The sequence below is a fragment of the Manis pentadactyla genome, chromosome 12 (assembly GCF_030020395.1).
Source record: "Manis pentadactyla isolate mManPen7 chromosome 12, mManPen7.hap1, whole genome shotgun sequence".
Classification (NCBI taxonomy): domain Eukaryota; kingdom Metazoa; phylum Chordata; class Mammalia; order Pholidota; family Manidae; genus Manis; species Manis pentadactyla.
The window spans coordinates 12,461,308-12,488,427 of record NC_080030.1 but is presented as its reverse complement, the minus strand read 5'-3'; the positions used below and the strand labels follow the sequence as shown (position 1 = coordinate 12,488,427).

Genomic DNA, 27,120 nt, shown 5'->3' with positions numbered 1-27,120 from the left:
TAGTTTTTTCTCCTGTTGACTTTATGGTTTATATTTCATGTTTATGTCTTGACCCCATCTGGAGTCTCCCTTTGCATGTGGTCTTAGGCAGACATTCTGATTTACTTTGCATCCTAAAATGACCACTGTTCCAGCATTTTTCTCCCTTTGATTTTTGCTGCCACTTTCCTCATATGTTAGGTTTTGAATCATGCAGGGATAGTTGCTGAGACAGCCCCTGCTTTTAATCAGTGTCTATGGGTGCTCCAGGTTACTATTTCTATTTATTTTTTTATTATTAATAGCCAGCCTATTTATCTTACTGAAATTGAATAGGGAACATTCAGAATGGAAGACATTATGGAGGAAAAAGGACAAGAAACAGTGACTCAAGGTTGTATCCAAAAGCTACGTGATGGAGAATAAGATAATTAATAAGTAAAGCCCTAAGGGGCCAGTCCTTGCAGAAAGTGGAATGTTTTGAGAATGGCAAGCAGGAGTAGCCACAGAAGAAAGGAATCTGGCCACATTCAACTCAAATATATTCTCTTTCCTGCCTAGAATGTGGAGATCTATAACCCCTCTTCTTCTGACAGGGAGCCCCATTGCAGAACCCCATCTCCAGACCTTCCTGTGTTGCATGGGGCTGCCCTAGTAATTAGGGACCGAATTTGCAGTAGCAGTTGGAACACAAAACCATGATTCTCAAGAACTTCAAAGATACAAAGCTAAACTTCAAAGATAACAATTTGTCAGCAGGAGATAGCATCGTGACTATGGTGACGCTTTGGGCTGGTATGAACTTGTGGACTATCGCACCGTCTTTCAGATCTTAGCCTGCCATCAACCCAGACATTGGACACATTTACTAAAATGTAAAACAAGGCCACTTGCTTTCTGAAAATGTATTTATTTTCCTAAAAATTGTTACTTGTATTACCACGTAATAGGTTTATGATTGTCCTTTAAATTTATCAATAACTAATTTTTTATTAAAGTATCATTGATATACAATCTTATGAAGGTTTCTCATGAACAACACAGTGGTTTCAACATTCACCCATATTATCTAGTCCTCACCCCCGCCCCATTTCAGTCACTGTCTATCGGCACAGTAAGATGCTATAGATGTAAGGCGTCTTCTCCGTGCTGTACTGTCTTCTCTGTGCTGTACTGTCTTCCCCATGATCTACTATTTTAAATATAAATCTCAGCATTTATTTCTAATATGCTAAAAACTGGTAGTTATAACCCACCCACCCAAGAAAGTCCTTTAGGATGGCAGTATTTTTTACTGTAAAGGGTTCCTGACCCCAAAATGTTTGAGAGCTATTTCTTTGTAGTTTGTGTCAATATTGGGAATATTATCTTACTTTTTACTTAAATCCTATATTTTGAATGATCATTGTGGGTGAAATACTATGGGAAATACTACAATTTTTGTAACTTGATCTTGTCTTCTGCAGAATTGTGTTCCCTTATTGTTCTAATGTATCACTTCTGGATTCTTGCACCATTTCTGGGTATGTGACCACGTTTCTTGCCTTCCAGTCCTTATATGCCTTCTTTCTTTTTCTTCCCTTACAGCGCTGCCCATGCCTTTCAGTTCCATGCTCAGAACAGCACAGACAGTGGGCACCCTTGGCTTGTTCCAATTCTAAAATAATGTGTCTATAGTTTCCTCATTGAATATACTGTTTGCTGGTTTTGTTGTTTATATTCTTATCTGGCTAAGAAAGCCATATTTGATTTCATGCTGAGAGCTCTTTTTTTTTAATAGTGTTAGCCCCATTGTAAAATGATTAAATTTCTCAACAAACCTTTTTTATTGAGGTACATGCAACAAAATACACAAATCTTAGGGTACAGCTCAATGAATTTTGACATGTGTACACAGACACATAACCATCAACTAAATGAAGATAGCAAACATTCTCACTATTTTTTCTTCCTTAACCTAAGAGAAAACGCTCTTTAAGAAAATCTTGAAGAATATACATATATCAAAGCAATATGTTGTACACCTAAACTAATACAATATTATACGTGAATTATATCTCAGTAAATCATGAGGAAGAGTTGAACTTCAGGAAACATATTCCTGCCTTGATTGATCTAGTTCTATGATATTTCTTTTTTAAATTTATTCATGCAATGAATCACATGATAGGTCGTCTGATTCTGAACCATCCTTGTCATTCATGGGATAAACCACTCTGCCTTCATTGTGTCCCTGATGTGACCAGATGCAGCACCCATGGCTGCTCAGAACCACAGCGTGGTGTCTGAATTCATCGTCCTCGGCTTCTCCACCTTCCCGCAGCAGCTCCTCCCCGCCTTCTTCCTGCTGATCCTGCTCATGTACCTGTTCACGCTGCTGGGCAACCTGCTCATCATGGGCACCGTCTGGAGTGAGCGCAGGCTCCACACGCCCATGTACCTCTTCCTGTGCGCCCTCTCTGTCTCTGAGATCCTATTCACTGTTGCCATCACCCCGCGCATGCTGGCCGACCTGCTCTCCGCCCACCACTCCATCAGCTCCATGGCCTGTGCCGGGCAGATGTTCTTCTCCTTCACGTTTGGCTTCACACACTCCTTCCTGCTCACCGTCATGGGCTATGACCGCTACGTGGCCATCTGCCACCCCCTGCGCTACAGTGTGCTCATGAGCCCCCGTGGCTGTGCCTGCCTGGTGGCCTGGTCCTGGGCTGGTGGCTCAGTCATAGGGATGACATTGACCTTGTTAGTATTTCACCTCACCTTCTGTGGGTCTAATGTGATCCACCATATTGGCTGCCACGTGCTTTCCGTCTTGAAGCTGGCCTGTGGGAAGGAGACTTCCTCAGTCACGCTGGGGGTGATCCTGATGTGTGTCATAGATATGATGGGCTGTTTATTCCTTATCATCCTCTCCTACGCCTTCATTGTGGCTGCCGTCCTGCGGATCCCCTCAGCGGAGGGCCGGCACAAGGCCTTCTCCACATGCGCATCCCACCTCACCGTGGTGGTGGTGCACTACGGCTTCGCCTCCATCATCTACCTGAAGCCCAAGGGCACCCATGCCATGGACATTGACACTCTGATGGCCACCACCTACACGGTCTTCACCCCCTTTCTTAGCCCAATCATTTTCAGCCTCAAGAATAAGGAGCTGAAGAATGCCATAAAGAAAAGCTTCCATGAAAAATTCTGTCCCCTAAACTCCTGATGGCCAGTTTGGTGGTAGGGAAATTGATAGGAGAGCTGGGGATAAAAACGTCTGTCCCCAGACATCTGTTACAGGATTCAGGTTTGTGAAAACACCCCCCTCATAGGTTTTCTGCACATGCTATTTGTTTCTCCCCAATTTATTTGGTCCCTGTCTTGCATAGGCTGGAGGATCATGATGTCTTGTTTATGATCCACAGATAATGGCTAATCATCCATTATCTGAATGTGGGAATGCTTTATCCATCCATGTGGAGTGGGGAGCAGTGCAGGGGTGTGTCTGGGCTCTGATGCCTAATGGTCCTTCTTGTATGAACAAGCATGGGAAGACGATATCCTGCCCACACTACCACCAAACTAAGAAAAGCAAACATAAAGGCAATAATAAATGCCACCAGCATTGGACCTTCTCTTATCGAACACTCTGTCCAGTGTCTTATATTTATTGTGTTTTTAGTTGAAGCAAATGTACAAAAGAAAACGAGCTATTTGTCACCAAGAAAATGGTTTTGCATTTACATTTTCTCACTGCCTTTGGTGAACATAGACCGTAAGTGGGTTTTCTATGTTGAGTTGAGTGAAGGATGTAAGAATGCAAAGTAGAGGGAGAGAGACAGAGAGAGTGAGGGAAACCTGGCTAGTGGGATGGTTCCTTTAATTGAGCTGAACATTAAATAGGATAAAAAAGAATGTAAGCCAAAATCTGGGCAAAGGAGGAAGAAGGAGATGAGGGTTGATAACTGGGCAATTTGCATATGAAGACAGGGGAGGGAGGGAAGGGGAGGGAGGAAGGAAGGGAGGGAGAGAGACAGGGAAGAGGCTCCAGCCCTTGGGCAAGAACGTGAAGCATGTAAAGGATGTTCCTATCTGACGTCTTATGGAAATTCTTTCCCCAAACACTTTAAGTAAAACATCAACCTCTCATGACTGTGTTAAGTTGTATCTATTTGGGGATGTGTTAGAGGCAGATGCTACCTCGTGATGCCACAGTGAGACTTCAGGGGCTCCCCACGGTGCCCCCACGATGCAGATGAGCAGTGTTGGTGGAGGTCCCGTGTCATGTGAATGAGGGCGTCACGTGGAACTTCAGGTCTGCGTGCCTCCTGTGCAGGTGTTGGGAATCCACTCTGTCTGCTGCTCCAGGAAGGGAGCCCTTGGGGGGTGTAAACTGTTAACTCAAAGATGAGGCCAAATATTTGAGTTGAAGGCAGGTGTTTTTATAGTAAAAAATCAAGATGTTTTATAATATAAACCAAAAAATGGCTATCACATATGATTGCCTGTTGTTTCCAAATATATTGGTAAGATTTCATACACATTAGCTCCTCCTCAAAATGAATTATCTATCTACATTTAGATATTACACATCTATTATCATCTACATTTCATGATGAGGAAAAATGTAAATCTGATAGATGAAGTTATTTGTCTAAAGCTTGCCCCTTAGCAGCACGTCCTTTGGGGTTTGTATGAAGGTAAGTATTTCATGTAGTTATAGGGGTACCCGCCATAGCACCAGAGATGTTGTGTGCCCTCAAGAACAGCAGCGGAATGGGAGTTAGAGGACACCAAGAGGATTCTTCTTCCTGGGTGTGGACTGGGCATGCTGGGAGGAGATGCTGAAAATCCCATGTGATAGTGGCCTCTCTTATAACAAAAATAATGAATTTCAACTTTAGTCACCATCAGAGAGAAAGCTGAATTGCAGGGGACTAAATCTCCTGGTGGAAGTGCTTAAGCAAAGGAAAAGTCACCAGTGATTGGGAAACCTGAAACGCATTCTTGTTAGATGGGAAAGGAACATTTTTATAAGACTTCTTTTGCTTAGGGTTCCCCAGAGAAACAGAATCAATAGCATGCATATACATAGGGGTGTGTGTGTATACAGATTTATGTATACACATATATATATGTGTGCATAATAAAATATGTGGAATTATTATGTATTATAGTAATTTAAATGTTATTGCTGCTTGATATATAGTGTACTATATTATATGTAAGTGTAAAGTCTATAATGTAATGTTATATATTATACATTATTCTAATATACAATAATATATAATTATTAATATAATATATAACATATTATGTTACAATAATATTTTAAATTATTAGAATTATTAGAATTATTATGTTGTAAACATATTTTATATATGAAAATATAAAAATATAGTAGGTATTAATATAGTGTTTAATATAATTGTGTTTTACTATAATTATATGTTACAATAATTATAGTTAAAATCTAATTAGAATAATTATTATGTTGTAAACATACTTTATATATGAAAATATATAAATATAGTAGGTACGAATATAGTGTTTAATATAATCATGTTTTACTAAAATTATGTGATTATGATATAAACATCATATAACATTATTATATGTTGTAGAATAATTGTGTAGAATGTAATATAGCATATTATATTGATATAAAGAGACTTATTGTAAAGAAATAGCTCATGCAATTATGAGGCTGCAATGTCCCAAGACCTCCCACTGGCAAGCTGCAGAGCAGAAGAGCTGACGGTGTAAGTTCCAGTCTGAAAGCTGGCAGCCTCAAGGCCTGTTTCAGGAAAAAACTGATGTCCTAGCTCGGCGGCAGGGAGGCAGGGAGAATTCCGTCTCATTTCATGGAGGGCTAGCCTGTCGGCTTTCTTCAGGTCCTCGGTGGATTAGATGAGGACCACCCGCATAGGGGGAGCGACCTTCTTCACTCCATCTGTCGCTTCAGCACGATACTCATCCAAAAAACACCCTCACAGAAACACCCGCAATAACGGACCAAATATTTGTGTGCCCCATGGCCTTGTCAAGTAGACACACAAAATTAACCACCACAAGTTTCGTACTGTAGCATGTGTCAGCTCTTCATTCCTTATCATGCCCAGATAACATATTGCACTGTACGCAATGTGGTGTATTACATATGGAACATTACAACATGGTATATTCCATGTACCACTTGGTTTATCCATTTGTTCACTGATGGGCACTTGGGTCATTTTTTGGCCATTGTGAATCATGCTTCTATGAACAAATGTGTATCAAATATACATTTTAATGAGTAAAAGTGTTCTCCAGTGAACAATGAGGAAATGAATTCTCTTTAGTGAATGAAAGTGAACTCCAAATAACCCAGGTCATGATCAGAAAATAAAAAAAACACCCAGCAGCCTACATGTCTCTTTCCAACCCCTCAATATTGAGAATTCCAATCAATGAACTTGTTTATCTCTCCATGCATTTAGGTTAAAAATTTTTTATCGGCAATGTTTTGTAGTTTTCAGTGTAGACATCATGGACATTCATCACGGTGCTTTATTTTTGGACGGCATCATTGTACTGACATCAAATGTATTCATTTTCCAATGTTTATTGCTAAGATATCATGTGATATGTGTATATTGGTTTTGCATCTTCTGATCATACTAATTGCATTTATGATTTCAATGATGTGTTTTGTCAATTCCTTAAAACTTTCCTGTGTAGACAACTGTGTCATCTGCGAATAAACACTATCTTGACCCCTCTCCCAGTGTACGGGTCTTACAGTGCCTTCGCCTGGCATATTCCCTCTGCCTTTCATACTCTTGTGATCCAGCATCTTAGTGCTGTGTTTTATATACCCTACAAGTAGACTCCATCGTGTTTCTCTCTCTCCTCTGGATGTCTAATCTGTATCCTTGACCTGTTTCTGGAACCATGAGGACTGAACATTTCAGAAACTGTTGAAGTATCAGGGGTCACCTTGTCTAGTGTTTGGGGTAGGAGAGAATAGCAGACGTTTACTCAGAGGAGCAGACATCTTGGGCTCTCCAGCATCCGTTCTTGATATATGTGAAGAGAAGGAACCATCCAGAAGAGATCATTCTGGAATTCAGCATCATTTTCCCAAAATTCCCATAGTGGAGGCAAATGACTTACCCAACCTGGGAGGAAGGAGAGGAGGCGATTGATGAGCAGAGCTCCTCGGAGCAGCAGGTGATGTCTAAACTGAGAGCTGAAGGAAGAATAGCACTGAGCCAGGTGAGAGTGAGTGATGCAGGGAAGGGAGTTCCAGGCAGGGGGAACAGCATGTGCAAAGGCCCCACATGATAGGATCCTTGTCTATCCAGGAGAAATCATAGATCAAGTGACCCGGACGTGGAAGAATAGAGGTGAGGGCAAGATACGGGTTGGGATCACATCCCAGATGGAGAGCTTGGATTCTAGTCTAGTCTCACTGAGAACCCACTGGAGGGTTTTAAGTAGGGGAGGATCATGCTCTGATTCATGATTTCTCCACCTGCCATGCAGTGTGCAGACTTGAGAGGCAAAGTTGGAGGCTAGGAGACCAGGCATTTCAACCAGAGATGGAAGTGTGACAGCCCGGACTAGGATGGGAATGATGAAAGAAGCCAGAATTAAGTCTTAATTCAGGGATGGAACCACAGAGCTGAGTGGGGCGGCTGTGGAGAGGAGGTGGAGGTAGAGGCTAAAGGCCAGATTCTGGCTGGGATGGGGGAACTACAGAAAGAGGGTAGGCGCTCCTTCAGATGGGAATGGAGCCCGCAAGCAGGCAGGAGGGGACGGCACTAAGATGCGGCCCTAGGAGAAAGTCCCCTCCCGGGCTCAGCTTCAGAACCCCTCCTAGGAGGCTGCCTCACCTCTCTCCCATGGTTCCCCTGCCATCTAGTTCTGCCCACAAGGAGATGGGAGGGTCTGCACCCAGCTCTGCCTCTCCTCGCGCTGAGGACCCCGCTAGTGCCAGGTTAGGGCAGTGTTCTCCTTGGGTCCCGAGATGCAGGTTCCTTAACTAGCATTCGGTGACCATGTGACGCATGGAGAAGGAAGGAGGGAGGGACGGAAGGAAGGAATGGATGGGGGAGGGAGGGAGGGAGGGAGGAAGGGGGAGGGTGCCAGCTGTCCTCCTCGGACTCGGAGCACCGTGCACCCTGCACCCTCGCATCTGCATCTCTGAGGAGAGGCCTCTGGGAATCCGCTCTGGGGAGGACTCCGGGGAGATGAAGCTCCCACCCTGCCCTCTCCTGGCCCCTCAGGCTGCGCACAAGGCATTGCTGTGAGTGAGGCAAGACTAGCTCTCTGTCTCCAGGACTGTTTTCCAGGACTCGATGCCAGCAGCTGTGGAGCTGGAAGGGAGAGGGCATGCAGACCACAGAGAGCTGGAGCAGAGGGAAGCAGAGAGAACTGGGGGGAGAGAGATGGGGTGAAGACGGGGGTTCTGGACCCCACTGAGTCCACCCACTGCCCAGGGCTGCCTCCTTCCCCAGTGCCTGGACCCACAGCTGCCGTGGTGGACAGGATGCGTGCCCAGGCAGGGAGAGGTCTCTGCGCCTGGTTGTGGCGGAGGGCGGGTTGGGGCCTGAAGGGTAACGCTGGGTGTGTCCTGATGCGCCTCTGCTCATTATGGCATCCCCCAGGTGTGCTTCTGGGAGCACTGAGTGTCTTTGTGTTCGTGTAGTTGTGTGTCGGTCTGTACTCATTTCTTGTGGCTGCTGTCACAAAGTGCCACAAATTAATTTTCTCCCAGTTCTGGGAGCCAGAGTCTGAAATCAGGGTGTGGGCAGGGCGGTGCTCCCTCCGAAGGCTCTGGAGGAGGCCCCTTCCTCATCCCTTCCGGCTTCTGGGGGCTCCAGGAATCCTTGGCTCGCCACCGAACGACTCCAGTCTCTGCCTCCACTGTCACATGGCCTTCTTCCCCCTGTGTGTCCCCTTCTATTCCTGTCAGGACACCAGTCACTGGATTTGGGACACACCCTTATCCAGCGTGAGCTCATCTCAATCCTTTGATTACATCTGCAGAAACCCTATTTCCAAATAAAGGTCACATCCTGAGGCTCCAGTGGATGAGAACTGGGGCCAGGGGCGGGGGTGGGGGACGCTGGGTGGGGGCTATTAAACCCACCACAGGACCCTTGCTTGTGTGTCCCTGGCTTTTTGCATCCCAGGCAAGCTCTAGGCACTTGGTAAGTGCTCGGGAGGTATGTGCGGAATGAACCACGGTGCTCCTGTTTGTGGCTGGATGTTCCCTGGGTGTCACTGCCAGTGTGTGTCTCAGACCTGTGCACCCGTGTCAGTGCTTAGCTTGCTAATGCACCTGGGAGCACCGTCTCAAGTCTACGGCACAGGATACATAAGCAGAGACAGCAGAGGGGCTGAACAGTGCCCTTGCGAGGAGGAAGACACAGGGCAGGACCCGGGAGCCAGCCTAGCGTGCCCTGGTTCGGGGCTCTGGCTGGGAGCCCATAGCCAGGACCAGGGCCCTGGCCTTACCCCCGACTTAGGCCCAGACTTGTGCAGGTGACCTTAGAGCTCCCTTGGGGAGTCCTGCAGAGGGGTCATTCAGGGAAAGGGTGGCCCAAGCAACACCAGAGGGAGACAGGAAGCCCAGAGAGCCCTTCCTGTATTTTTTCCCTATAACATTTGTACATTTCCGAGGGGCTGCCCTGGAGCCTGTTTGTGGTCGGGAGAGAGGAAGAGGCCGGCTGCCCCAAGAGCAGGTTCTGGGGGACAAGGGTATTATTCACAGTGGCAAAGGAAAGATTAGCCCAGAGCTAGAGTTGGCATCAAGATGCGTCACCTGGCGGTGGGGAAGGGTGAATGACAACCAGCCAGCAGTGATGGAGACACTAGATCACAAAAGTGCCAGCTAGCATTCCTGGGGAACTTTCTCTGTGCTGTGCACTTGGCATCGAATCCCAGGGAACCCTCAAGGGCAGTTGTCTGGTTACCCCAATACCCGGCAAGGACCCGAGATTTGAACCGTGCCTGGGCTCAGCCTGACTCCTGGCTGGGTGAGTCTCAGAGGCTGGATCTGGTAACCAGGGGTGGAGTAGGAAGGAGCAGGACAGGTGGGAAGGTGCATGACCCCTGGGGGGTGGGCGTGAGGCTGTGGCCAGGGGCAGAGAGGCAGGGAGGAGGCCCAGGGATGGAGGCTGAGAGAGCAGGCAGATGAGGAAGTTGAGACTTTACTGGTTTGCTGGCTAGACTGCCCGAGTCCCTCTAGCCCTCAAACATTGCTGTCTTTATTCTCAGCAAGCTTTTAAATTACTGCCTTGCTAACTGTAGCCTCTATGTCATACATCAGATCTCTAGAACTTACTTAAATTGCAAAGATCGCCTTGCTCTGTGTCATCTGGTAACTTTAGCCCTGATGCTCTTTGTTAATGCCATTCATAATTTTGATGTCATGGAATTAATCTTTTTTATTTAAGGGTTGTGCTTTATTTTTTCTCTTTGAAGAACTCGTTTCCTGTTCTTAGATCACCTACCACACTTTCTTTCATTGACTATGTTTTTACCTTTCACAGGTTATTAATTCATCTTGATTGTCTCTTTGGGGGGAGTCCAGTTTTGTTTTTGTCTGTATGGAGAGATGTTTTCCTCAAGAGTGTCCCCTAAGCAATTCATCCTTTTCCAGATGGCTTGTGCTGTGACCTTAGCCCTGTATGAATGGCTGCATTGCTGAGGTCTCCGTTCTGCACCCCTGGTCTGTTAGTCTGTCTCTGCACTCATCTTACTTAGCTTTATTTCCAGGACTCTGCAGAATGTCCCGCAGCTTGGAAGGCAATTTCCCACAGTCTCCTTTCGCTCTTCATTTCAAGGCTGGCTTTGTCCTTTATGGATCATTATTTGTTCATAGGAATTTTAGAATAAGTTTATCATCTTAAAAAATCCAACAGGTGGACATTCCTTGTACATTCTAGGTATTAGTCTCCTATTAGGTTTTTTTCAGCTTATTAAAATATACATAAATATCGGTATGTATTCAGCATATACATTTTGATGAGTTTGGACAGATGCCTACATCTGTGAGACCATCATCGTGACCAAGATTAAATTTGGGGGAGAATGAACATCTTTATTTTATCTTTCCATTCCATCTATTTATTACTTTAGTTTTTTAATTTATATTTATTTAAAAATATCATGTACTTATTATTTTATTTATTCTTATTTGTTTTCTACTAGTTAGAGGTTTCGTTTTTCTCCATAGAGGTCTTGTGTGCTTTTGTTTAAGTTAATTCCCAGCTGCTTGCTAGATGTTTGTGCTACTTTGAAAGGTATCTTATTATTTTAATTTTTTATTTTTAGTTTATTTCATACCTACAAATAAGTTGCAAAAATAACACAAAAGTTCTCATGGTCGCCTCCCCCAACGTCCTGTCAGCCTCTCACGTGACTCCAGGACACTGACCAGACCCTGGACACTGACACTGGTAGAATATTAGGCAGTAAACTACAGATTTTACCAGTTTTCCCACTAATACCCTTTTTCTAATCTAGGGCACAAACCATTTCATTTAGGTATTGTTTCAACTTTTTGCCATCACTCAGTTTTTAGTATGATTTTCTCTTATCCAAAGATGAGTGAACATTATGTCACTATGACAAGGTCAGATGCTCAACCTGATACTTACATCCCGAATATATGGGAACGTTAGGCTCTCCTCTTCTTAACTTCCTGTTTTGTCGCAGTATGTCAGGTGACCTGGGTCTTTGTGACACTGGCATGGGAACTGACCCAGACAACTTCCTTTATGGCTTCACTTAAGGTCTGTTTTGGGGACAATTCTGCCTTCTCAGTGTTTGTTGGTTGTTTGGTTGGTTGGTTGATGAATAGGAGTGCATGTTTGTGTGTATTTGTTTATGATACATATGCATATATGTGTGTATATTAGCTGTCTTGATGCATGTATATGTATACATAAAAGCTCAAGTATTAAATAAAGTGACAGAATTAAGACAGCAGTACTTACCGAAAAGGAAAATGCATTCAATGCATCAATTAAAAGGGAGATACAACCATAACTTGCTGCACTGTGAGAGAATCTGATTCCTGTCGCCAAGGCCTGACCTCATTCTCACCGTCTGGGGGGTTTACTCTATCCAGGCCCTGAGGGGCACATCATATGCGTGATCTTATGTAATCCTCATGACAACCTTGTCAGCTAGGAACTCTTTTTTTTTTTTGGTCAAGGGAGACTTTATTTTCTTTGTTATTAACAACAAATACTGCAGTTGAGTAAGCCAGCAGTTAGTGGTGACCCTTCTCTCCCAGCAGAGTCACTGAAGACAGCAAGAAAACTGCCAAGAACACCAGAGGAAACCAGAAGAGGCCCCGAGCACCTAGCTGCCGCACCAGTGTGGGCCAGCGAGAGCAGGGAAGCCAGACCACTGTTTGCTTTACTGACGAGCTCATAGGTTTTCCTCCAAAAATTGTAATGGTTGCATTTCACTTTACCTAATACCAAAAAAAAAAAAAATCACATTTCAGAAGAAATATTATACATCATGTATTCAGAAGCACTGACTACTTTTTCTTCATCTTTTTGTCCAAGAGCTTGTAGGCATTTGTCCTGAATTTCTTTTACACCAGCTGTGGGCTCTCTGAAAACTATTTCATTATCTTTATAGTCATCATCCATCTCAGCTGCTTCAGATTTTCATTTCTCCAAAAAAGTTGGTGTACAAACTGGCGTGGGGCCCCGGCTACCCACAGGCTTCTCAGGAATTTTCAGAGGGCCTGAAGCCTTTTTTTGATTCTTCTTCTTAGAAAAACCCTGGCTGTTTGTAGATGTCTGAAGACTGGTGTTTGAAGCATTTTTCCCCCCTTTTTATGTATCATCAACGAAGGAAAATCATAATCAATTCCTTTCTTAGCTAATCTCTTCCTAAGCAATTTTTCTTTCTTTTTAAACGGCTCCTCCATGTGTAGCTTTTGAGGAAGCGTCCGGTTCTGATGGTCCCGCTTCACTGCTGGATAGGACGGCTTTTTAAATGGCATGTGGCACTCTTTAAAAAGTTCCTCGGGCACTTTTTCAGGTGGTATGAAATGACACTTAAAGGGTCTTTCACCAAAAAAGGTAGTTGTTCATTGTTTCACCAACAATCTTGGCAACATCTTCAGATTCAAACTCCACGAAGCCATAGCCTTTGCTATTTCCAGTCCTTTTACCTCTGGACAGCCTGAATCTTGTAACAGAGCCAAACTGAGAGAAATAGGCTCGGATCTGGGTTTTGTAAAGTGCTGGAGGCACGTGGCCCACACAGATGGCTCCAGGAGTCAATTTTTCTTGCTTCTGCTGCTGCCTGGTGCGCCGGCGGACCCGGGCCACCTCCTTCTGAAACTTGGCGTCCTCCTGGGGGTTCAGGGACAGGAACGGCCTCGCCGGCCGGCAAACACACCATGCCGAGAGGCTCCATGCACCTGCACCACACTGCGCTCCGTAGCGGCGGAAGCGGGAAGGGAGGGCGTCAGCTAGGAACTCCACACTAACTTCCATTCTGGGATGAGAAAACTAGGGCTCAGAAAGATTAAGGATCCCCAACTTTTTTTAAAGCACTGTTTTAAAACAACATTGGAAATGTATGTAACTCATATGGAGAACATAGTAGGGTTTTGGATAAAAAGGAAAAAAAAGCCACCACTTCATAACTATGAAGTGTTCAGACAGCTCAGAGTTCATGCAGCACGCTGGACATACTGATCACAGATTTGCACATCCTTTCAAAGATGCAACTCCAACCAGCACTGGATTTTTTTCCAATCATTTTTTTTTTTTTTAACTAGAGAGCCCAGCATAATCATTGTTTAAAAGAACGAATTGTTGCTTTTTTCTTTAATTTTCCATTCCTGTTTAGAAAAATGACTAGAAGCAATGACAAGCTCAAATCAGGTGTGGCTGGATAGAGACCTTGAGCTCCTACCAGTGGGATTTGAAACTAGTATAACAATAATTATTATTATGTATTGCATTCTTATCATGTGCCAAGACCTGTGCTAAGCACTTTAGATGCATATTTATGATCTTATGTATGATCTTATTTAACCCACAAGCAGCTCTGTGAAGCACAGACAGTATTAGGAGCAGTACTTTGCAGAGGCCCCCGCCATGGCTTGGAGAGGGGAAGACCCTCTCCAGGGAGCCCTCCCAGGTAGGGCTCACTAGACACCAAGGTCCTTACCACTGGGCCTTCTACTTTCTCTCCCCGAACAGGAATGGCCACCAGGCTCAGGATAAACTCCACCTCCATGTCTGAATTCATCGTCCTCGGCTTCTCCACCTTCCCGCAGCAGCTCCTGCCTGCCTTCTTCCTGCTGATCCTGCTCATGTACCTGTTCACGCTGCTGGGCAACCTGCTCATCATGGGCACCGTCTGGAGCGAGCGCAGCCTCCACGCGCCCATGTACCTCTTCCTGTGCGCCCTCTCCGTCTCTGAGATCCTCTACACCTTCACCATCATCCTGCGCATGCTGGCCGACCTGCTCTCCACCCACCGCTCCATCAGCTCCGTGGCCTGTGCCGTGCAGATGTTCTTCTCCTTTATGTTTGGCTTCACACACTCCTTCCTGCTCACCGTCATGGGCTATGACCGCTACGTGGCCATCTGCCACCCCCTGCGCTACAGTGTGCTCATGAGCCCCCGTAGCTGTGCCTGCCTGGTGGCCTGGTCCTGGGCTGGTGGCTCAGTCATGGGGCTGGTGGTGACCATGGCCATTTTCCACCTCACCTTCTGTGGACCTAGTGAGGTCCAACATTTCTTCTGCCATGTGCCACCTCATGTGCAGTTGGCTTGTGGGGACAATGTCTCCACAGTGGCCAAGGGCGTGGGCCTGGTGTGCATCTCGGCCCTGCTGGGCTGCTGTCTCCTCATCATCCTCTCCTATGTCTTCATTGTGGCTGCTGTCCTTAGGATCCCCTCAGCGAAGGGCCGGCACAAGGCCTTCTCCACATGCGTGTCCCACCTCACCGTGGTGGTGGTGCACTACGGCTTTGCCTCTGTCATCTACCTCCAGCCCCGGGGTCCCCAGTCTCTGGAAGCAGACGCCCTGATGGGCACCACCTACACGGTGCTCACGCCCTTCCTCAGCCCCATCATCTTCAGCCTCAGGAACAAGCAGCTGAAGGACGCCATGAAGAAGACCTTCCTCAGCAAACTCCACCATCAGAGCTCCTGAAGTTCTGGTTTTGTGGCAGGCGAGGTCGGGGGCAGAGGCACTTGAGTCTTCTCTCTGTGAAATGGGAGTAATTATGCTCCACTGGTATGTGAATCTCCCTTCCTCCCTCCATAGCAAGTGATCTGTAAATTCTAAATGTGGGTTTTTTCTCTTTTCCTCCAGTCTGGTTGACCTCCTTTCTCCCAGATGCACCGGGCTTGGGACCTCTCCAATATTGACCTTGTATGTCAGCTTCCTCCTGTTCCCCAGAACTGGAAGTGGTGTGGAGGAGGGGATGCCCACCTTACTGTGGTGGAGATCCCACGTGCATGCTTTATCTTGAATGCGTGAATGAGGGAAGCTCGCTCTGTCCAAACCAATGACAACATAAACAGCAACAGTGAGTTGGTGCCTGCTGTGTACCAAGCATTGCATCTTATGCTTTGGAAACATCACCTCTCTCAGCCTATCGTGTGGAGGGAAGAAAAGTATTTGTGATGAAGAAAAATGGTTTTTCAAGTTCAGGTCTTCACATCTTGGGGTGAAAAGAGTCTCCTTCCTTCTATGAGTTGCCTCTGTTGGCCAAGCCTAATAATGGGTTAAGGATGCAAATGACATAGAGAAAAAGGTGGGATCTGAATTTCTGCATGGGAGACAAGAAATGTGCAGAGAACTGAGGAGCCAGACCTGGGAGAGAGCAGAGGAACTGTGGCTAGGCTGAGGGAAAGAGGAGGGGCGGAGAGGTGACTGCTGGGAGTTGACTGGGATGGGAAGGTGATGGGTCCAGTGGTGGGTGAAATTCAAGGAAAGAGCAGGGATGTAAGTACACATTTTATAAGGTTTATAAAGTTACTATAAAGTGCTTGACCTAAATCCCCTTCCCCAACTTTTTGGAAATCCTCAGTAAAAATATATCTGTCTTTCATGTGTTGCAGAGTCAAATATATGCAACTATTTATATATATGATATATATGCAACTGTATATGTAATATATATATTATAATCTCATATATAATAGCTATATATATGCAACTATATGTATAATATATGTATATATATTATAATCTCCCCAAGCTGGACCCTGCTCCAAGGGAGGTGCTCTGGCAGAGTCAGGCAGTCTCTTTGGGTTACACTTGATTTTTAAATAAGGAAACAGACACAGTGAGGCTCAGGACTTGCGCATAGTCAGGAAGCCAACGGCACAGAGATGCAGTGTGGGGTCAGTCCAGTGAGCCCTCTGTGGCAGTCAGCCTCTGACTTGGAGGTGTTATCAGAGTCACCCAGGGGGCTGGCTAAGTCACAGGGCGCCTGGCCGGCACCCCCGAGTGTCTGATTCAGCAGGTCGGGGAGGGGCTCTGAATCTGCGTTTCTCACAAGTGCCCAGGTGGTGGCCCTGCTGGTCTGGGGGTGGGACTTTGGGAACCACTGCTGTAAGGACTCCTGAGCTCAAAGATAAAGCCAGATATGTGAGCTGCAGACAGAAGTTAACATTTGTCTTTCTTCCTTCCTTGTTAATAGTCATGCTGGTAACAACTTCCATGTTTTTTCAGCATTTTTCATCAGCTAGCTTTAAAATAGCTTTATTGAGAGATACTTTACATATTGTATAATTCACCCACTTAAAGATATATGCAATCATTATTGCAGCCAATTTAAAACATTTTCATCATATCCAAAAGAAACCTTGTAACACTTATCTATTATTCCTCTTTCCTCCCTTCCCTGCATCCCTAAGCAGCCACAAATCTACTGTAGATTTACCTATTCTGGACATTTCACATAAATGGAATTATACAATTGTTGTTTCATGTCTATCTTCTTTCAATCAGCAAATATTTTTAAGGTTTACCCACATTGTAGCCAGTACCAGTACTTTCATTCTTTTTCATGGCTGAATACTATTCCATCGTTTGGCTATAGTATATTTTGCTTATCCATTCATCTACTGATAGACATTTGAATGGTTTCTACCTTTTGGCTATCATGACTAATGCTTATATAAACTCCATGTACACATCTTTGCATGGACGTTTTCATCTGGGAGGTATATACCCAGGAGTAGAATTGATGGTCCCCCACTAGCTCCCCAGCTGTTCCTGCAACAAAACAAGCATGCTCAGGCCTCAGGAACTTTTACACTGGATGCTGCATCTACCTGGAGCACCCTTCCCCAACTCTTACACATCCTTGGGTCTGAACTTAAATGTCACCTCTTCAGGAAAGCCTTCCCTGATTTCCCCACCCTGAATCACCACTCTTATTATAAGCCCTCATAGCAACTCCTTTCATTTCCTCATAGCTTTTGTCATAATTTTTCATGTGTTTTCATTAGTGTGATTATGTGCTTAATACCACGTCTTCCTTTCCCAAGTGCAAGCACTGAGATCAGGGGTCACGTCTAATCAGTTCAACCTTGTTTTCCCAGTGGCATGTTACCATGGAGGAGAGATTAGGGTGGGTGGGTGAAATAGGTGAAGAGGATAAAAAGGCATGAAATCTCAATCATAATATAATTTATTCACAGGGATGATAGTACAGCATAGAGAATACAGTCAGTAGTTCTGTAACATCTTTCTATGTTGACGGATAGTAACCACACTGAGTTGGGGTGAGCATTTAATAAGGTAGGTAACTGTCAAACCACTGTGTTGTGTCCTTGAAGCCAAAATAATATATTGTATATCAACCACAGTAAAAAGAAAAAAAGATTACTATTGCAATCAGCAACATTTTTTAAAAAGTGCCTGGTGTTTCAGTACGTGTTCAGTAACCAGCAGGTTCAGTAAATGTGTGTTGAGTGCACACAGCAGGACTGGTCGCCCTTGACTCTGGACATTTGGGGTTTCACCCTTTGTGGTAGGGTCTGTCCTGTGTGCTGTAGGGTGCTGAGCAGCATTCTTGGCCTTGATCCACTAGATATTATTGTAGTGTATCTCTAACACCTTCAGTGTAACCAACAAAAATTATTCTAGAAACTTCCAAGTGTCCTCTGGGCGCGGTCACTGGTCACGGCCATGGGCGTGCTGGGAGGGGAAAAGGCCTGGCTGTGCATCTCACTCTGCTGCAGTCACGACCTTCTTGGTGGCCCTTTGCACGTGGTCCATGTGGTGACAAGAGCCCTGACATCCCTGCGTGTCATTCCATCAAACACCATAGAAGCTCTGGCCCAAAGATAGGGAATAGCATAGACCCATCTCTGTATTCCCAAAACCAGCACAGGATTTGAAATACAGAAGCTCACAAATACTTACTATATAGATCATTAAAAGCTGGCAATTATCAAGTGCTTACTGCACACCAGCATGGTCAGTCTGCCCACCTAGATGTTCTTTAATTCTCAGAACCATCCTGAGAGGTGGCTGCTTGGCTATTCAACCCATTTTAATGATGGGAGACTGAGGCTCAGAGATGGGATGTGATTTAATCGAGGCCACAGTGCTTCATCACTTCACCACCACGCAGCCCTATCTAGCAATTCGGAACGTCTCTCTGTCTCTGGAGGGAGCAGAGGTGTCAGCTATCGCCCTTCCCGTCGGCTGTTGCCATGGTACCGAGTCATGAGGACCATTCGTAGAGACTAGGAGCCAGGGAGAGGAGGCTGTTCCTGGAGAAGGGGGTCCTGGGAGAAGAGGGCCCGGTCAGGAAGCCCAGCTGGAGCGCCACTTCCCTCCCAGTCCCATGGGGCCCCCTGCCGGACTACAGCCTTGTCCACTGAGATCCTGCTCCTGCATCAACGCTAACCCAGATGGACACGTCAAAGTTGGCAGCTCGAGTCAGTCATTTTGTCAGCATACGCATCTCCCTCTGACCCCAAACTCATCAAGCAAAACTTGAAATTATATCATCTAACCACTGTTTCTTGAGGATATCCATGAGCCAGGCACCATGCTAAGCCCTTCACAAGACTTGTCTTCAGTCTCATAAATGGCTTAGAAGGCAGGTGCTTTTACATTCTTACAGGGAAGGTTCAGAGAGGGCAAGAGGCTGGCCTAAGGACACACAGCAATGTAAGAGAGCCAGTTTCTGAACACCAACTCCAACAGTGTTAACAAACTTGAATTTTTTTTGTCCATGGACAAAAGTTGTACCTCACAGTGACCCTCATTTGCCCTCATTCTTCTAAATTATTCCACAAATATTGGAGCGCACCTACCATATGCTATATAGGTGTACAGCATTGGACAGAATGGAGCAAAAGTCCCTGACCTCTTCAAAGCAACATTCGGGTGGGCGATCCAATACACAGATGAAGGCCAGGGGGTCATAAGCACATGTGAGACAAGTGAAGCAGATCAAAAGAGAGAGGATATGGCTGGGGGATTTCTATCTTGTGGTTACTACTTTGTGAGGCACGGTTAGCAAAGGGCTCCATGATCTTTGAGCAGAAATGCATCCAAGGAAACGGGATGGAACTGTTGTTTTCTGAGATAAGAAAGACCGTCAAAGAAGTGTATAAATGTGTGTGTGTGTGTGTGTGTGTGTGTGTGTGTGTGTGTGTGTGTGTGTGAGAGAGAGAGAGAGAGAGAGAGAGAAAGACAGACAGAGACCAAAAGAGAGGAAGGGAGCAGGGAGGAGGGAGGGAGGGGAAGTAAGGGAACCAGAAAGAGAAAGAAAAATAAATAACAGCAGTGACACTATCCAATGGCAATGAGAATTAGGTTTGGGACACATTAAGTTTGAGATGCAGATATTCGGTAGGCAGTTGGATAGGGTCAAAGATAAGAATTGGGGATCACCTTTATGCAGAAGATACATGAAGCCATGGTAACCAATGGGATCCCCAGGGAGAGAGGGAGGCTGACGAAGTCCAAGGACTGAATGGTTTTAATGGCTTCCTTATATGAATGAACCAACATTTGTTTAACAGTCCCTTATTAACGGATGTATCTAATGCTTGCCAACCATAAATACTACTGCTCTGAACATTCTTTTACCTACACAAATGTGAAATATATCTACCAGATACTGATCTAATTAGATGGGAAAATGGAAGGGAAGATTTAAACCCCAGTCTGTCTGACCTCAAACAGAGTTCCCCTGCATGATTTCCCACTGCTTTGGAAGGTAAACATTATAACCCAACATTCTGGCTTGTTCAGTATTGTGGGAAATACATTGCTCCATGCCAATATTTGTTACATCAATTATATCTTCCAAGTACCACGTTGATGACGGGGGCAGTGCAGTGGTGAGCAGAACGGAACAGACTTCAGATTCCGACTAATGATCCTGACCTCAGATCCAAGTAAGTTAGTGCACGACACTGGATGTCCAGCTCATTGTGGGCACCCAAACACCCTCCAGGGTCTCTCCATTTGGGTACCGGTAGGATCAGAGGCTGACTTAGCCTTTAATGAAGAAAATAAAGACCTAGTTTGTATTCTTGTCCAGGTTGGCTTTGCTTCTGGGGGGGAGGAAGAGCACCTTGGCTTCATGTGAAAAATGAGGAATTCCTTCAAGACCAAAACTTATTTTAAAATCATGACATAGTCCTGGATCTATAGCAATATCCCACCAGTGTCCCAAAGATGCATGTTCCAGGGCACGGTCGTTACAATTGACCTCCTGTGGTTTAAGTGGTCTTAGGATGCTGGAGTGTTTGATTTGAAGATGGACTAGCCCTTCTTGGATGGAAACCCATACAACCCACCATAAGAAGCATTGTGTGAAGTGTTACGTGGGCAGGACTGTGAATCAGAAAAGACCTACATTGGAAGGTGGGCCCTGCTAAGCTGTAAGAGCTTGGATGAGTCAAGCAACCATTTGCAGCCTCGGTATCCCCTCTGTCAAATGGAGAGAACGTGAGTTTATCTTCCCTGATTCCCTGTTGTGAGGCTGTAATGAGATCATGTACGTGAGGGGTAACAGGGAACATGCAATGCAGGATTTATTCTGCAAAGGATGACGCTCCAGTTTCCCCAGTTTTGACTAAATTGTTTCTTACATCCTCCTACTTCATATTAATATGGGATGGTTCTTTTTTGTTCATATGATAGGGAAAAACTGAATTCCACTTTAGGACAAATGATTAGTTTACTATTCAACTTAAACATGAATACACGTGTTTTCTTTCTTTTTTAACTTTGGCTATTTTGATAAATTTATTGCTTGTGCATTTTAATTACATTTGTTATGTACAACAGCATTCTATAAGCTATTTCCCAGTATTATCATAAATTGCTATTTTAAACATAAATGCACAAATTCATGTTCAGAAACTATTTGTCTGTCAAAATATTTTTTAATTGACATAAAACATTCATAAGTTGAAGGACCACAACGTGTTGATTTATGTATTGCAATATGATTACCACTGCAGTGTTAGCTAACACCCCTATCACATCACGTAATTACCATTTCTTTTTGTGGTGGGAACAATTAAGATCTAGTCTCTTAGCAACTTTGAAGTTTATAATGCAGTATCATTGTCTATAATCGCTATGCTGCGTATCAGACCTCTAGATCTGAATTATCTCCTCATTGCAAATTTGTCCCCAGATTTGCATATCTCGCCATGTCCCCCACTTCTCAGCCCCTGGTAACCACCATTCTACTCTTTGTTTGAGTCCAACTGTTTAGATTCCCCACATAAGACATATCATACAGTATCTATCATTCTCTTAAATATGCATATTTTAAACAAATTATAAATACTATGCAGTATGGCTAATCTTAAATCCCCCTTCATGCCCATGGGGGAGCATTAAGCCAATCTGATCATGAGATACACCTTCACCCTGCCCTCTGCCCTCTTTATCATGCTTCAGCAAGGAGCTGCCCGCTTCGCCTGTGTCATTCTCAAACGCAGCAGACAATTTCTCAAGGTGGGACTTTTTTCCTTAAACTAACTATAGATACCTCTTTGTCTCTCTGCAGCTGTTCAAGATTCACACTCAAGACATCCTCAGCTTTTTCTGTGAGTCTGCTTGTTAATGTTCCTAGCTGCTGTTGTGTACGTCTGTGCAATACTGAAATGTAAGGTGCTTTGCTCTCCTCTGCTGTACTTTGGCTTAGTTTTTTTATTTTAACTTTTTTTTTTTGGTATCATTAATGTACAGTCACATGAGCAACATTATGGTTACTAGATTTCCCCCCCATTATCAAGTCCCCCCGACATACCCCATTACATTCACTGTCCATCAGCGTAGTAAGATGCTATAGAGTCACTACTTATTTTCTCTGAGCTATACTGCCTTCCTTGTGCCCCTCCTACATTATGTGTGCTAATCATAATGCCCCTTATTCCCCTTCTCCCTCCCTTCCCACCCCCCCCACCCCAGTCCCTTTCCCTTTGGCAATTGTTAGTCCATTCTTGGGTTCTGTGAGTCGGCTGCTGTTTTGTTCCTTCAGTTTATGCTTTGTTCTTATAATCCTCAGATGAGTGAAATCATTTGATACTTGTCTTTCTCTGCCTGGCTTATTTCACTGAGCATAATACCCTCTAGCTCCATCCATGTTGTTGCAAATGGGAGGATTTGTTTTCTTCTTATGACTGAGTAATATTCCATTGTGTATATGTACCACCTCTTCTTTATCCATTCATCTACTGATGGACATTTAGGTTGCTTCCATTTCTTGGCTATTGTAAATAATGCTGCAATAAACATAGGGGTGCATATGTCTTGTTGAAACTTGGACCCTGCATTCTTAGGGCAAATTCCTAGAAGTGGAATTCCTGGGTCAAATGGTATTTCTATTTTGAGTTTTTTGAGGAACCTCCATACTGCTTTCCACAATGGTTGAACTAGCTTACATTCCCACCAGCAGTGTGGGAGGGTTCCCCTTTCTCTGCATCCTCACCAGCATTTGTTGTTCCTAGTCTTTTGGATGGTTGCCATCCTAACTTTCATGAGGTGATATCTCATTGTGGTTTTAATTTGCATTTCCCTGATAATTAGCGATGTGGAGCATCTTTTCATGTGCCTGTTGGCCATCTGAATTTCTTCTTTGGAGAAGTGTCTGTTCATATCCTCCGCCCATTTTTTAACAGAGTTATTTGCTTCTTGGGTGTTGAGGCATGTGAATTCTTTAAATATTTTGGATGTTAACCCCTTCTTAGATATGTCATTTACAAATATATTCTGCCATACTGTAGAATGCCTTTTTGTTCTGCTGATGGTGTCCTTTGCTGTACGAAAGCTTTTTAGCATAATTTGTCCCATTTGTTCATTTTTTATTTTGTTCCCCTTGCCTGAGGAGATGCATTCAGGAATGGGTTAGGTTTTCATAACCTTACAAAGTCCATGTTGTAGGCACTCACTATTGCCTAGTAAAGAGGGGGTGGGGGCTGACATCTTCCATTTCTCTTTGCAAACGGATTTATGGTGGTGGGAGTAATTAGACCACCGTGCTTTCTGGCAGGAGAAGAACAGATTCCAGGTCTGATGTTACCTGACAGTCCTGAAGGAGATAGGAATCACTGAATCTGATTTTCTCTGTGTTATCATCTCACACATCCTTCCATCCCAAATACACCCCTGATGCTGATGAACTCTTTTGTTAATCATTGTGTACATTTGGACATTGCCTACATGGTCCTTGTAAACCTTAAAACTTCAGACAAATATAAGTCATTACATGTTTAGGGAGGTGTCATTTTTAATGGTAGCATCTGGTAACCTAATTTAGTTGTTTCCAAGGAATTCCTCCCATGTTGTCATATTTTTTCTGGGTGGAGTTTGCTGAGGAAGGTCTTCTTCATGGCGTCCTTCAGCTGCTTGTTCCTGAGGCTGAAGATGATGGGGCTGAGGAAGGGCGTGAGCACCGTGTAGGTGGTGCCCATCAGGGCGTCTGCTTCCAGAGACTGGGGACCCCGGGGCTGGAGGTAGACGACAGAGGCAAAGCCGTAGTGCACCACCACCACGGTGAGGTGGGACACACATGTGGAGAAGGCCTTGTGCCGGCCCTCCGCTGAGGGGATCCTCAGGACAGCAGCCACAATGAAGACATAGGAGAGGATGATGAGGAGACAGCAGCCCAGCAGGGCCGAGATGCACACCAGGCCCACGCCCTTGGCCGCCACTGCTACGTCAGTTCCACAAGCCAACTTCAACAGTGGTGGCACATGGCAAGCAAAATGGTGAATCTCATTGGGTCCACAGAAGGTGAGGTGGAAAATGGCCATGGTCACCACCAGCCCCATGACTGAGCCACCAGCCCAGGACCAGGCCACCAGGCAGGCACAGCCACGGGGGCTCACAAGCACACGGTAGCGCAGGGGGTGGCAGATGGCCACGTAGCGGTCATAGCCCATGAGGGTGAGCAGGAAGGAGTGTGTGAAGCCAAACATAAAGGAGAAGAACATCTGCCCAGCACAGGCCACGGAGCTGATGGAGTGGTGGGTGGAGAGCAGGTCGGCCAGCATGCGCGGGATGATGGTGAAGGTGTAGAGGATCTCAGAGACGGAGAGGGCGCACAGGAGGAGGTACATGGGCGCGTGGAGGCTGCGCTCGCTCCAGACGGTGCCCATGATGAGCAGGTTGCCCAGCAGCGTGAACAGGTACATGAGCAGGATCAGCAGGAAGAAGGCAGGCAGGAGCTGCTGCGGGAAGGTGGAGAAGCCGAGGAGGATGAATTCAGTCACAGCTGAGAAGTTGGCTTTCTGCATGGAGACTGCCTGGGGTGGGATGTGACAGGGAGAGGTCAGCTACCGGATGGAGAAAGGTCGTCAGCTTCCAGCAAACCTGGCCCTACCCAGGGGGCCGCTCCTGGTGAATGACAGTTAACACTGATTGAGTTCCCATTCGGTACCCCCTATGATTGAATTCTCTCTTCATCCTGTTGAGGGAGGTGCTGTATTTATGACCCCTGTCTTAAATATCTTGAGCATTCTCTTTGAGAATATTCAGTGCACAGAGGCTAAGCACCTTGGTCAGGTGAAGCTGTTAAAAGCTAAGACTTGACCCCATGGCTGGCTGTCTCCAAAGGCTCTGCCTTCTACCATCCTTCCAGGTTGCCTCCCCAAATGAAAATGTTCCCCCACTGGCCCTTTCAGCCATTGCTTCTCTACCCTCCTACTCCCTTCTGATAAGTCTTGTTCCTCTCACAGCTCCAGTTACCATGAGACGTCCCTACCCCATGGCTACAGTTCCTTGAACCAGTATGCATCCCTAAGTCAATAGGTATCTATCAGATTCTTCCTCTGCAGTTATCAGCTCAGGGAATCAGAGGCTGGAACATGTGTAAAAATAATGTTCTGGTTGTTTTCTAGCTCCCACGAGGCACGTCTGTATGTTCTGAGACCATACAACACAGCCATCAGACAGAGAGAGACGCGGTAGTCAGCCAACCTAACTTCGAATTCCTGCTCCACCTACTGTGGAAACTTGAGCCAGTTTCCCCACCTGCTTGTACCCCCATTTCCCCCTACCTACCTCAAGAGTTGTAAGAAATAAATGAGCTATTCTTGGAATGTGACCTGGCATACAATAGGTGCTACCTATGATAATTAAATCAATACACTAAGCAAATGTGCATAGTCCATGCTCAGTAAATAACTTCGAGTTAATGAGACTTCAATGTCTCTTTGTAAACATTTTCAAGAGATCTTTTTTATCAGTCAATGTGAAGTTTGAAAGGCAGCAAATCAGCAACCTGCTTTGTCTCTTTTGCTTGTTCTGGGCATGTCGTCTAAATGGAATCAGACCCTCTGGACTCCAGGGTATGGCTTCTTTCACTCAGCAGGTTTTTGAGGTTCATCCTTATTTAGCATGTGTCTGTGCTTCATTCTTTTCTATGGATGAACAATATTCCATCGCATGGCTGGGTCACATTTCGTTTATCCACTCATCCACTGACGGGCATTTGGGATGTTTCCACCTTCACTATTACGAATGGTGCTGCTGTGAACGTTCATGTGGGAGTTTAAAACCTATCAGCGGTTTCCAGGGGCTGGGGGGAGGGAGAATAGCAAATGACTATTAGTAGGTTAATAGATGTAGGGTTTCCTTTTGGGGGATGAAAAAGTTCTGGAACTAGATAGAGGAGGTGGTGGCACAACACAATGAATGTACTTATGTACTTAACGCCATTGTATTGTATGCTATGCAATGGCTTAAATGATTGATTTTGTTATATGCATTTCACCACAATAAAAAAAATAGGGAAAAAATAGTAAATGGCTCTTCCTGTAGGCTCAGAACCTGGATCAAACCCTGACAGGTTGATAGAGAGAAATGGAGGGAGTGGTGGGAGAGCCAGGGTGTGAAACAATATCTGAATGACCCCAAAGCCTATCTTTTCCTAACCTCTCTGTTATACTCACCAGTTACTGGTGGCTGCTAATGATGTCAGAAGCCACTCCCAGGACCAGGGAGATGGCAGGCTCACAACAGAAGACTCACAGTCTCTCTCCCATCAATTACAAGAATCCAGAGCCATGAAAAAGGAAAGGGAGAACTATGAGAAGCTCAGCGCTCATCATGTCCTGGGGCAGCGGCCCAGGGCTGCACGTACAGTCCTCCAGATGGATGCAGATGCAGATGCAGAATGCAGCTAAGCATCAGGCCCCGTTCATTCTGGAAAGAGCAGAACTACGAAGATGGTAAAAAGATCTGTGGTTGCCAGAGGCTCAGCGGGAGAAAGAAAGGGCTGAGTAGGTGGGAGCTCAGGGAATTTTTTAAGGTGGTGGAACCATTCTGTATGATACTGTGATAGTGGATAATGACATTGCGCTTTGTTCAAAATTCAAAGCGTGTACAACACCAAGAGTGAACCCTAATGTAAACCGTGGGCTTTAGTTAATAATAATGTGTTGATATTTGTTCAGCATCTATAACACAGGTACCTTACTAATGCGGGATGTTCATAGGGAAAACTGTGTAGGGAAAGAGAGGGGCTTTATAGGAATTCTCTGCACTATCTGCTCAACTCTCTGTAAATCGAAAACTGCTTTTTAAAGTCTATTAATTTTTCAGTAAAAAAGAAAAGCCACAGAACCATGATGGTCCAGGATAGCAGAGATGGTGACTAAAACCTCCTGCCA

The 27,120-nt window shown here is 45.1% G+C and overlaps 3 protein-coding genes and 1 pseudogene across 3 annotated transcripts; 2 read left to right on the top strand and 2 right to left on the bottom strand.

Moving 5' to 3' along the window:
- The first annotated feature begins 2,236 nt into the window (after window positions 1-2,236).
- On the top strand, window positions 2,237-3,187 carry LOC118917618 (olfactory receptor 10H3-like). The gene has a single exon (XM_036895658.2). The coding sequence runs from the start codon at window positions 2,237-2,239 to the stop codon at window positions 3,185-3,187; it is 951 nt and encodes a 316-aa protein (XP_036751553.1).
- A 9,274-nt stretch (window positions 3,188-12,461) lies between these two features.
- Window positions 12,462-13,481, bottom strand: LOC118917631 (MKI67 FHA domain-interacting nucleolar phosphoprotein-like; annotated as a pseudogene).
- A 716-nt stretch (window positions 13,482-14,197) lies between these two features.
- Window positions 14,198-15,157, top strand: LOC118917620 (olfactory receptor 10H1-like). Its single transcript, XM_036895660.2, has one exon. The coding sequence runs from the start codon at window positions 14,198-14,200 to the stop codon at window positions 15,155-15,157; it is 960 nt and encodes a 319-aa protein (XP_036751555.2).
- Window positions 15,158-23,793: 8,636 nt separating this feature from the next.
- Window positions 23,794-24,747, bottom strand: LOC118917619 (olfactory receptor 10H1-like). The gene has a single exon (XM_036895659.2). It carries the CDS (start codon window positions 24,742-24,744, stop codon window positions 23,794-23,796), a length of 951 nt encoding a protein of 316 aa, XP_036751554.2. The 5' UTR covers window positions 24,745-24,747.
- Window positions 24,748-27,120: the final 2,373 nt, after the last annotated feature.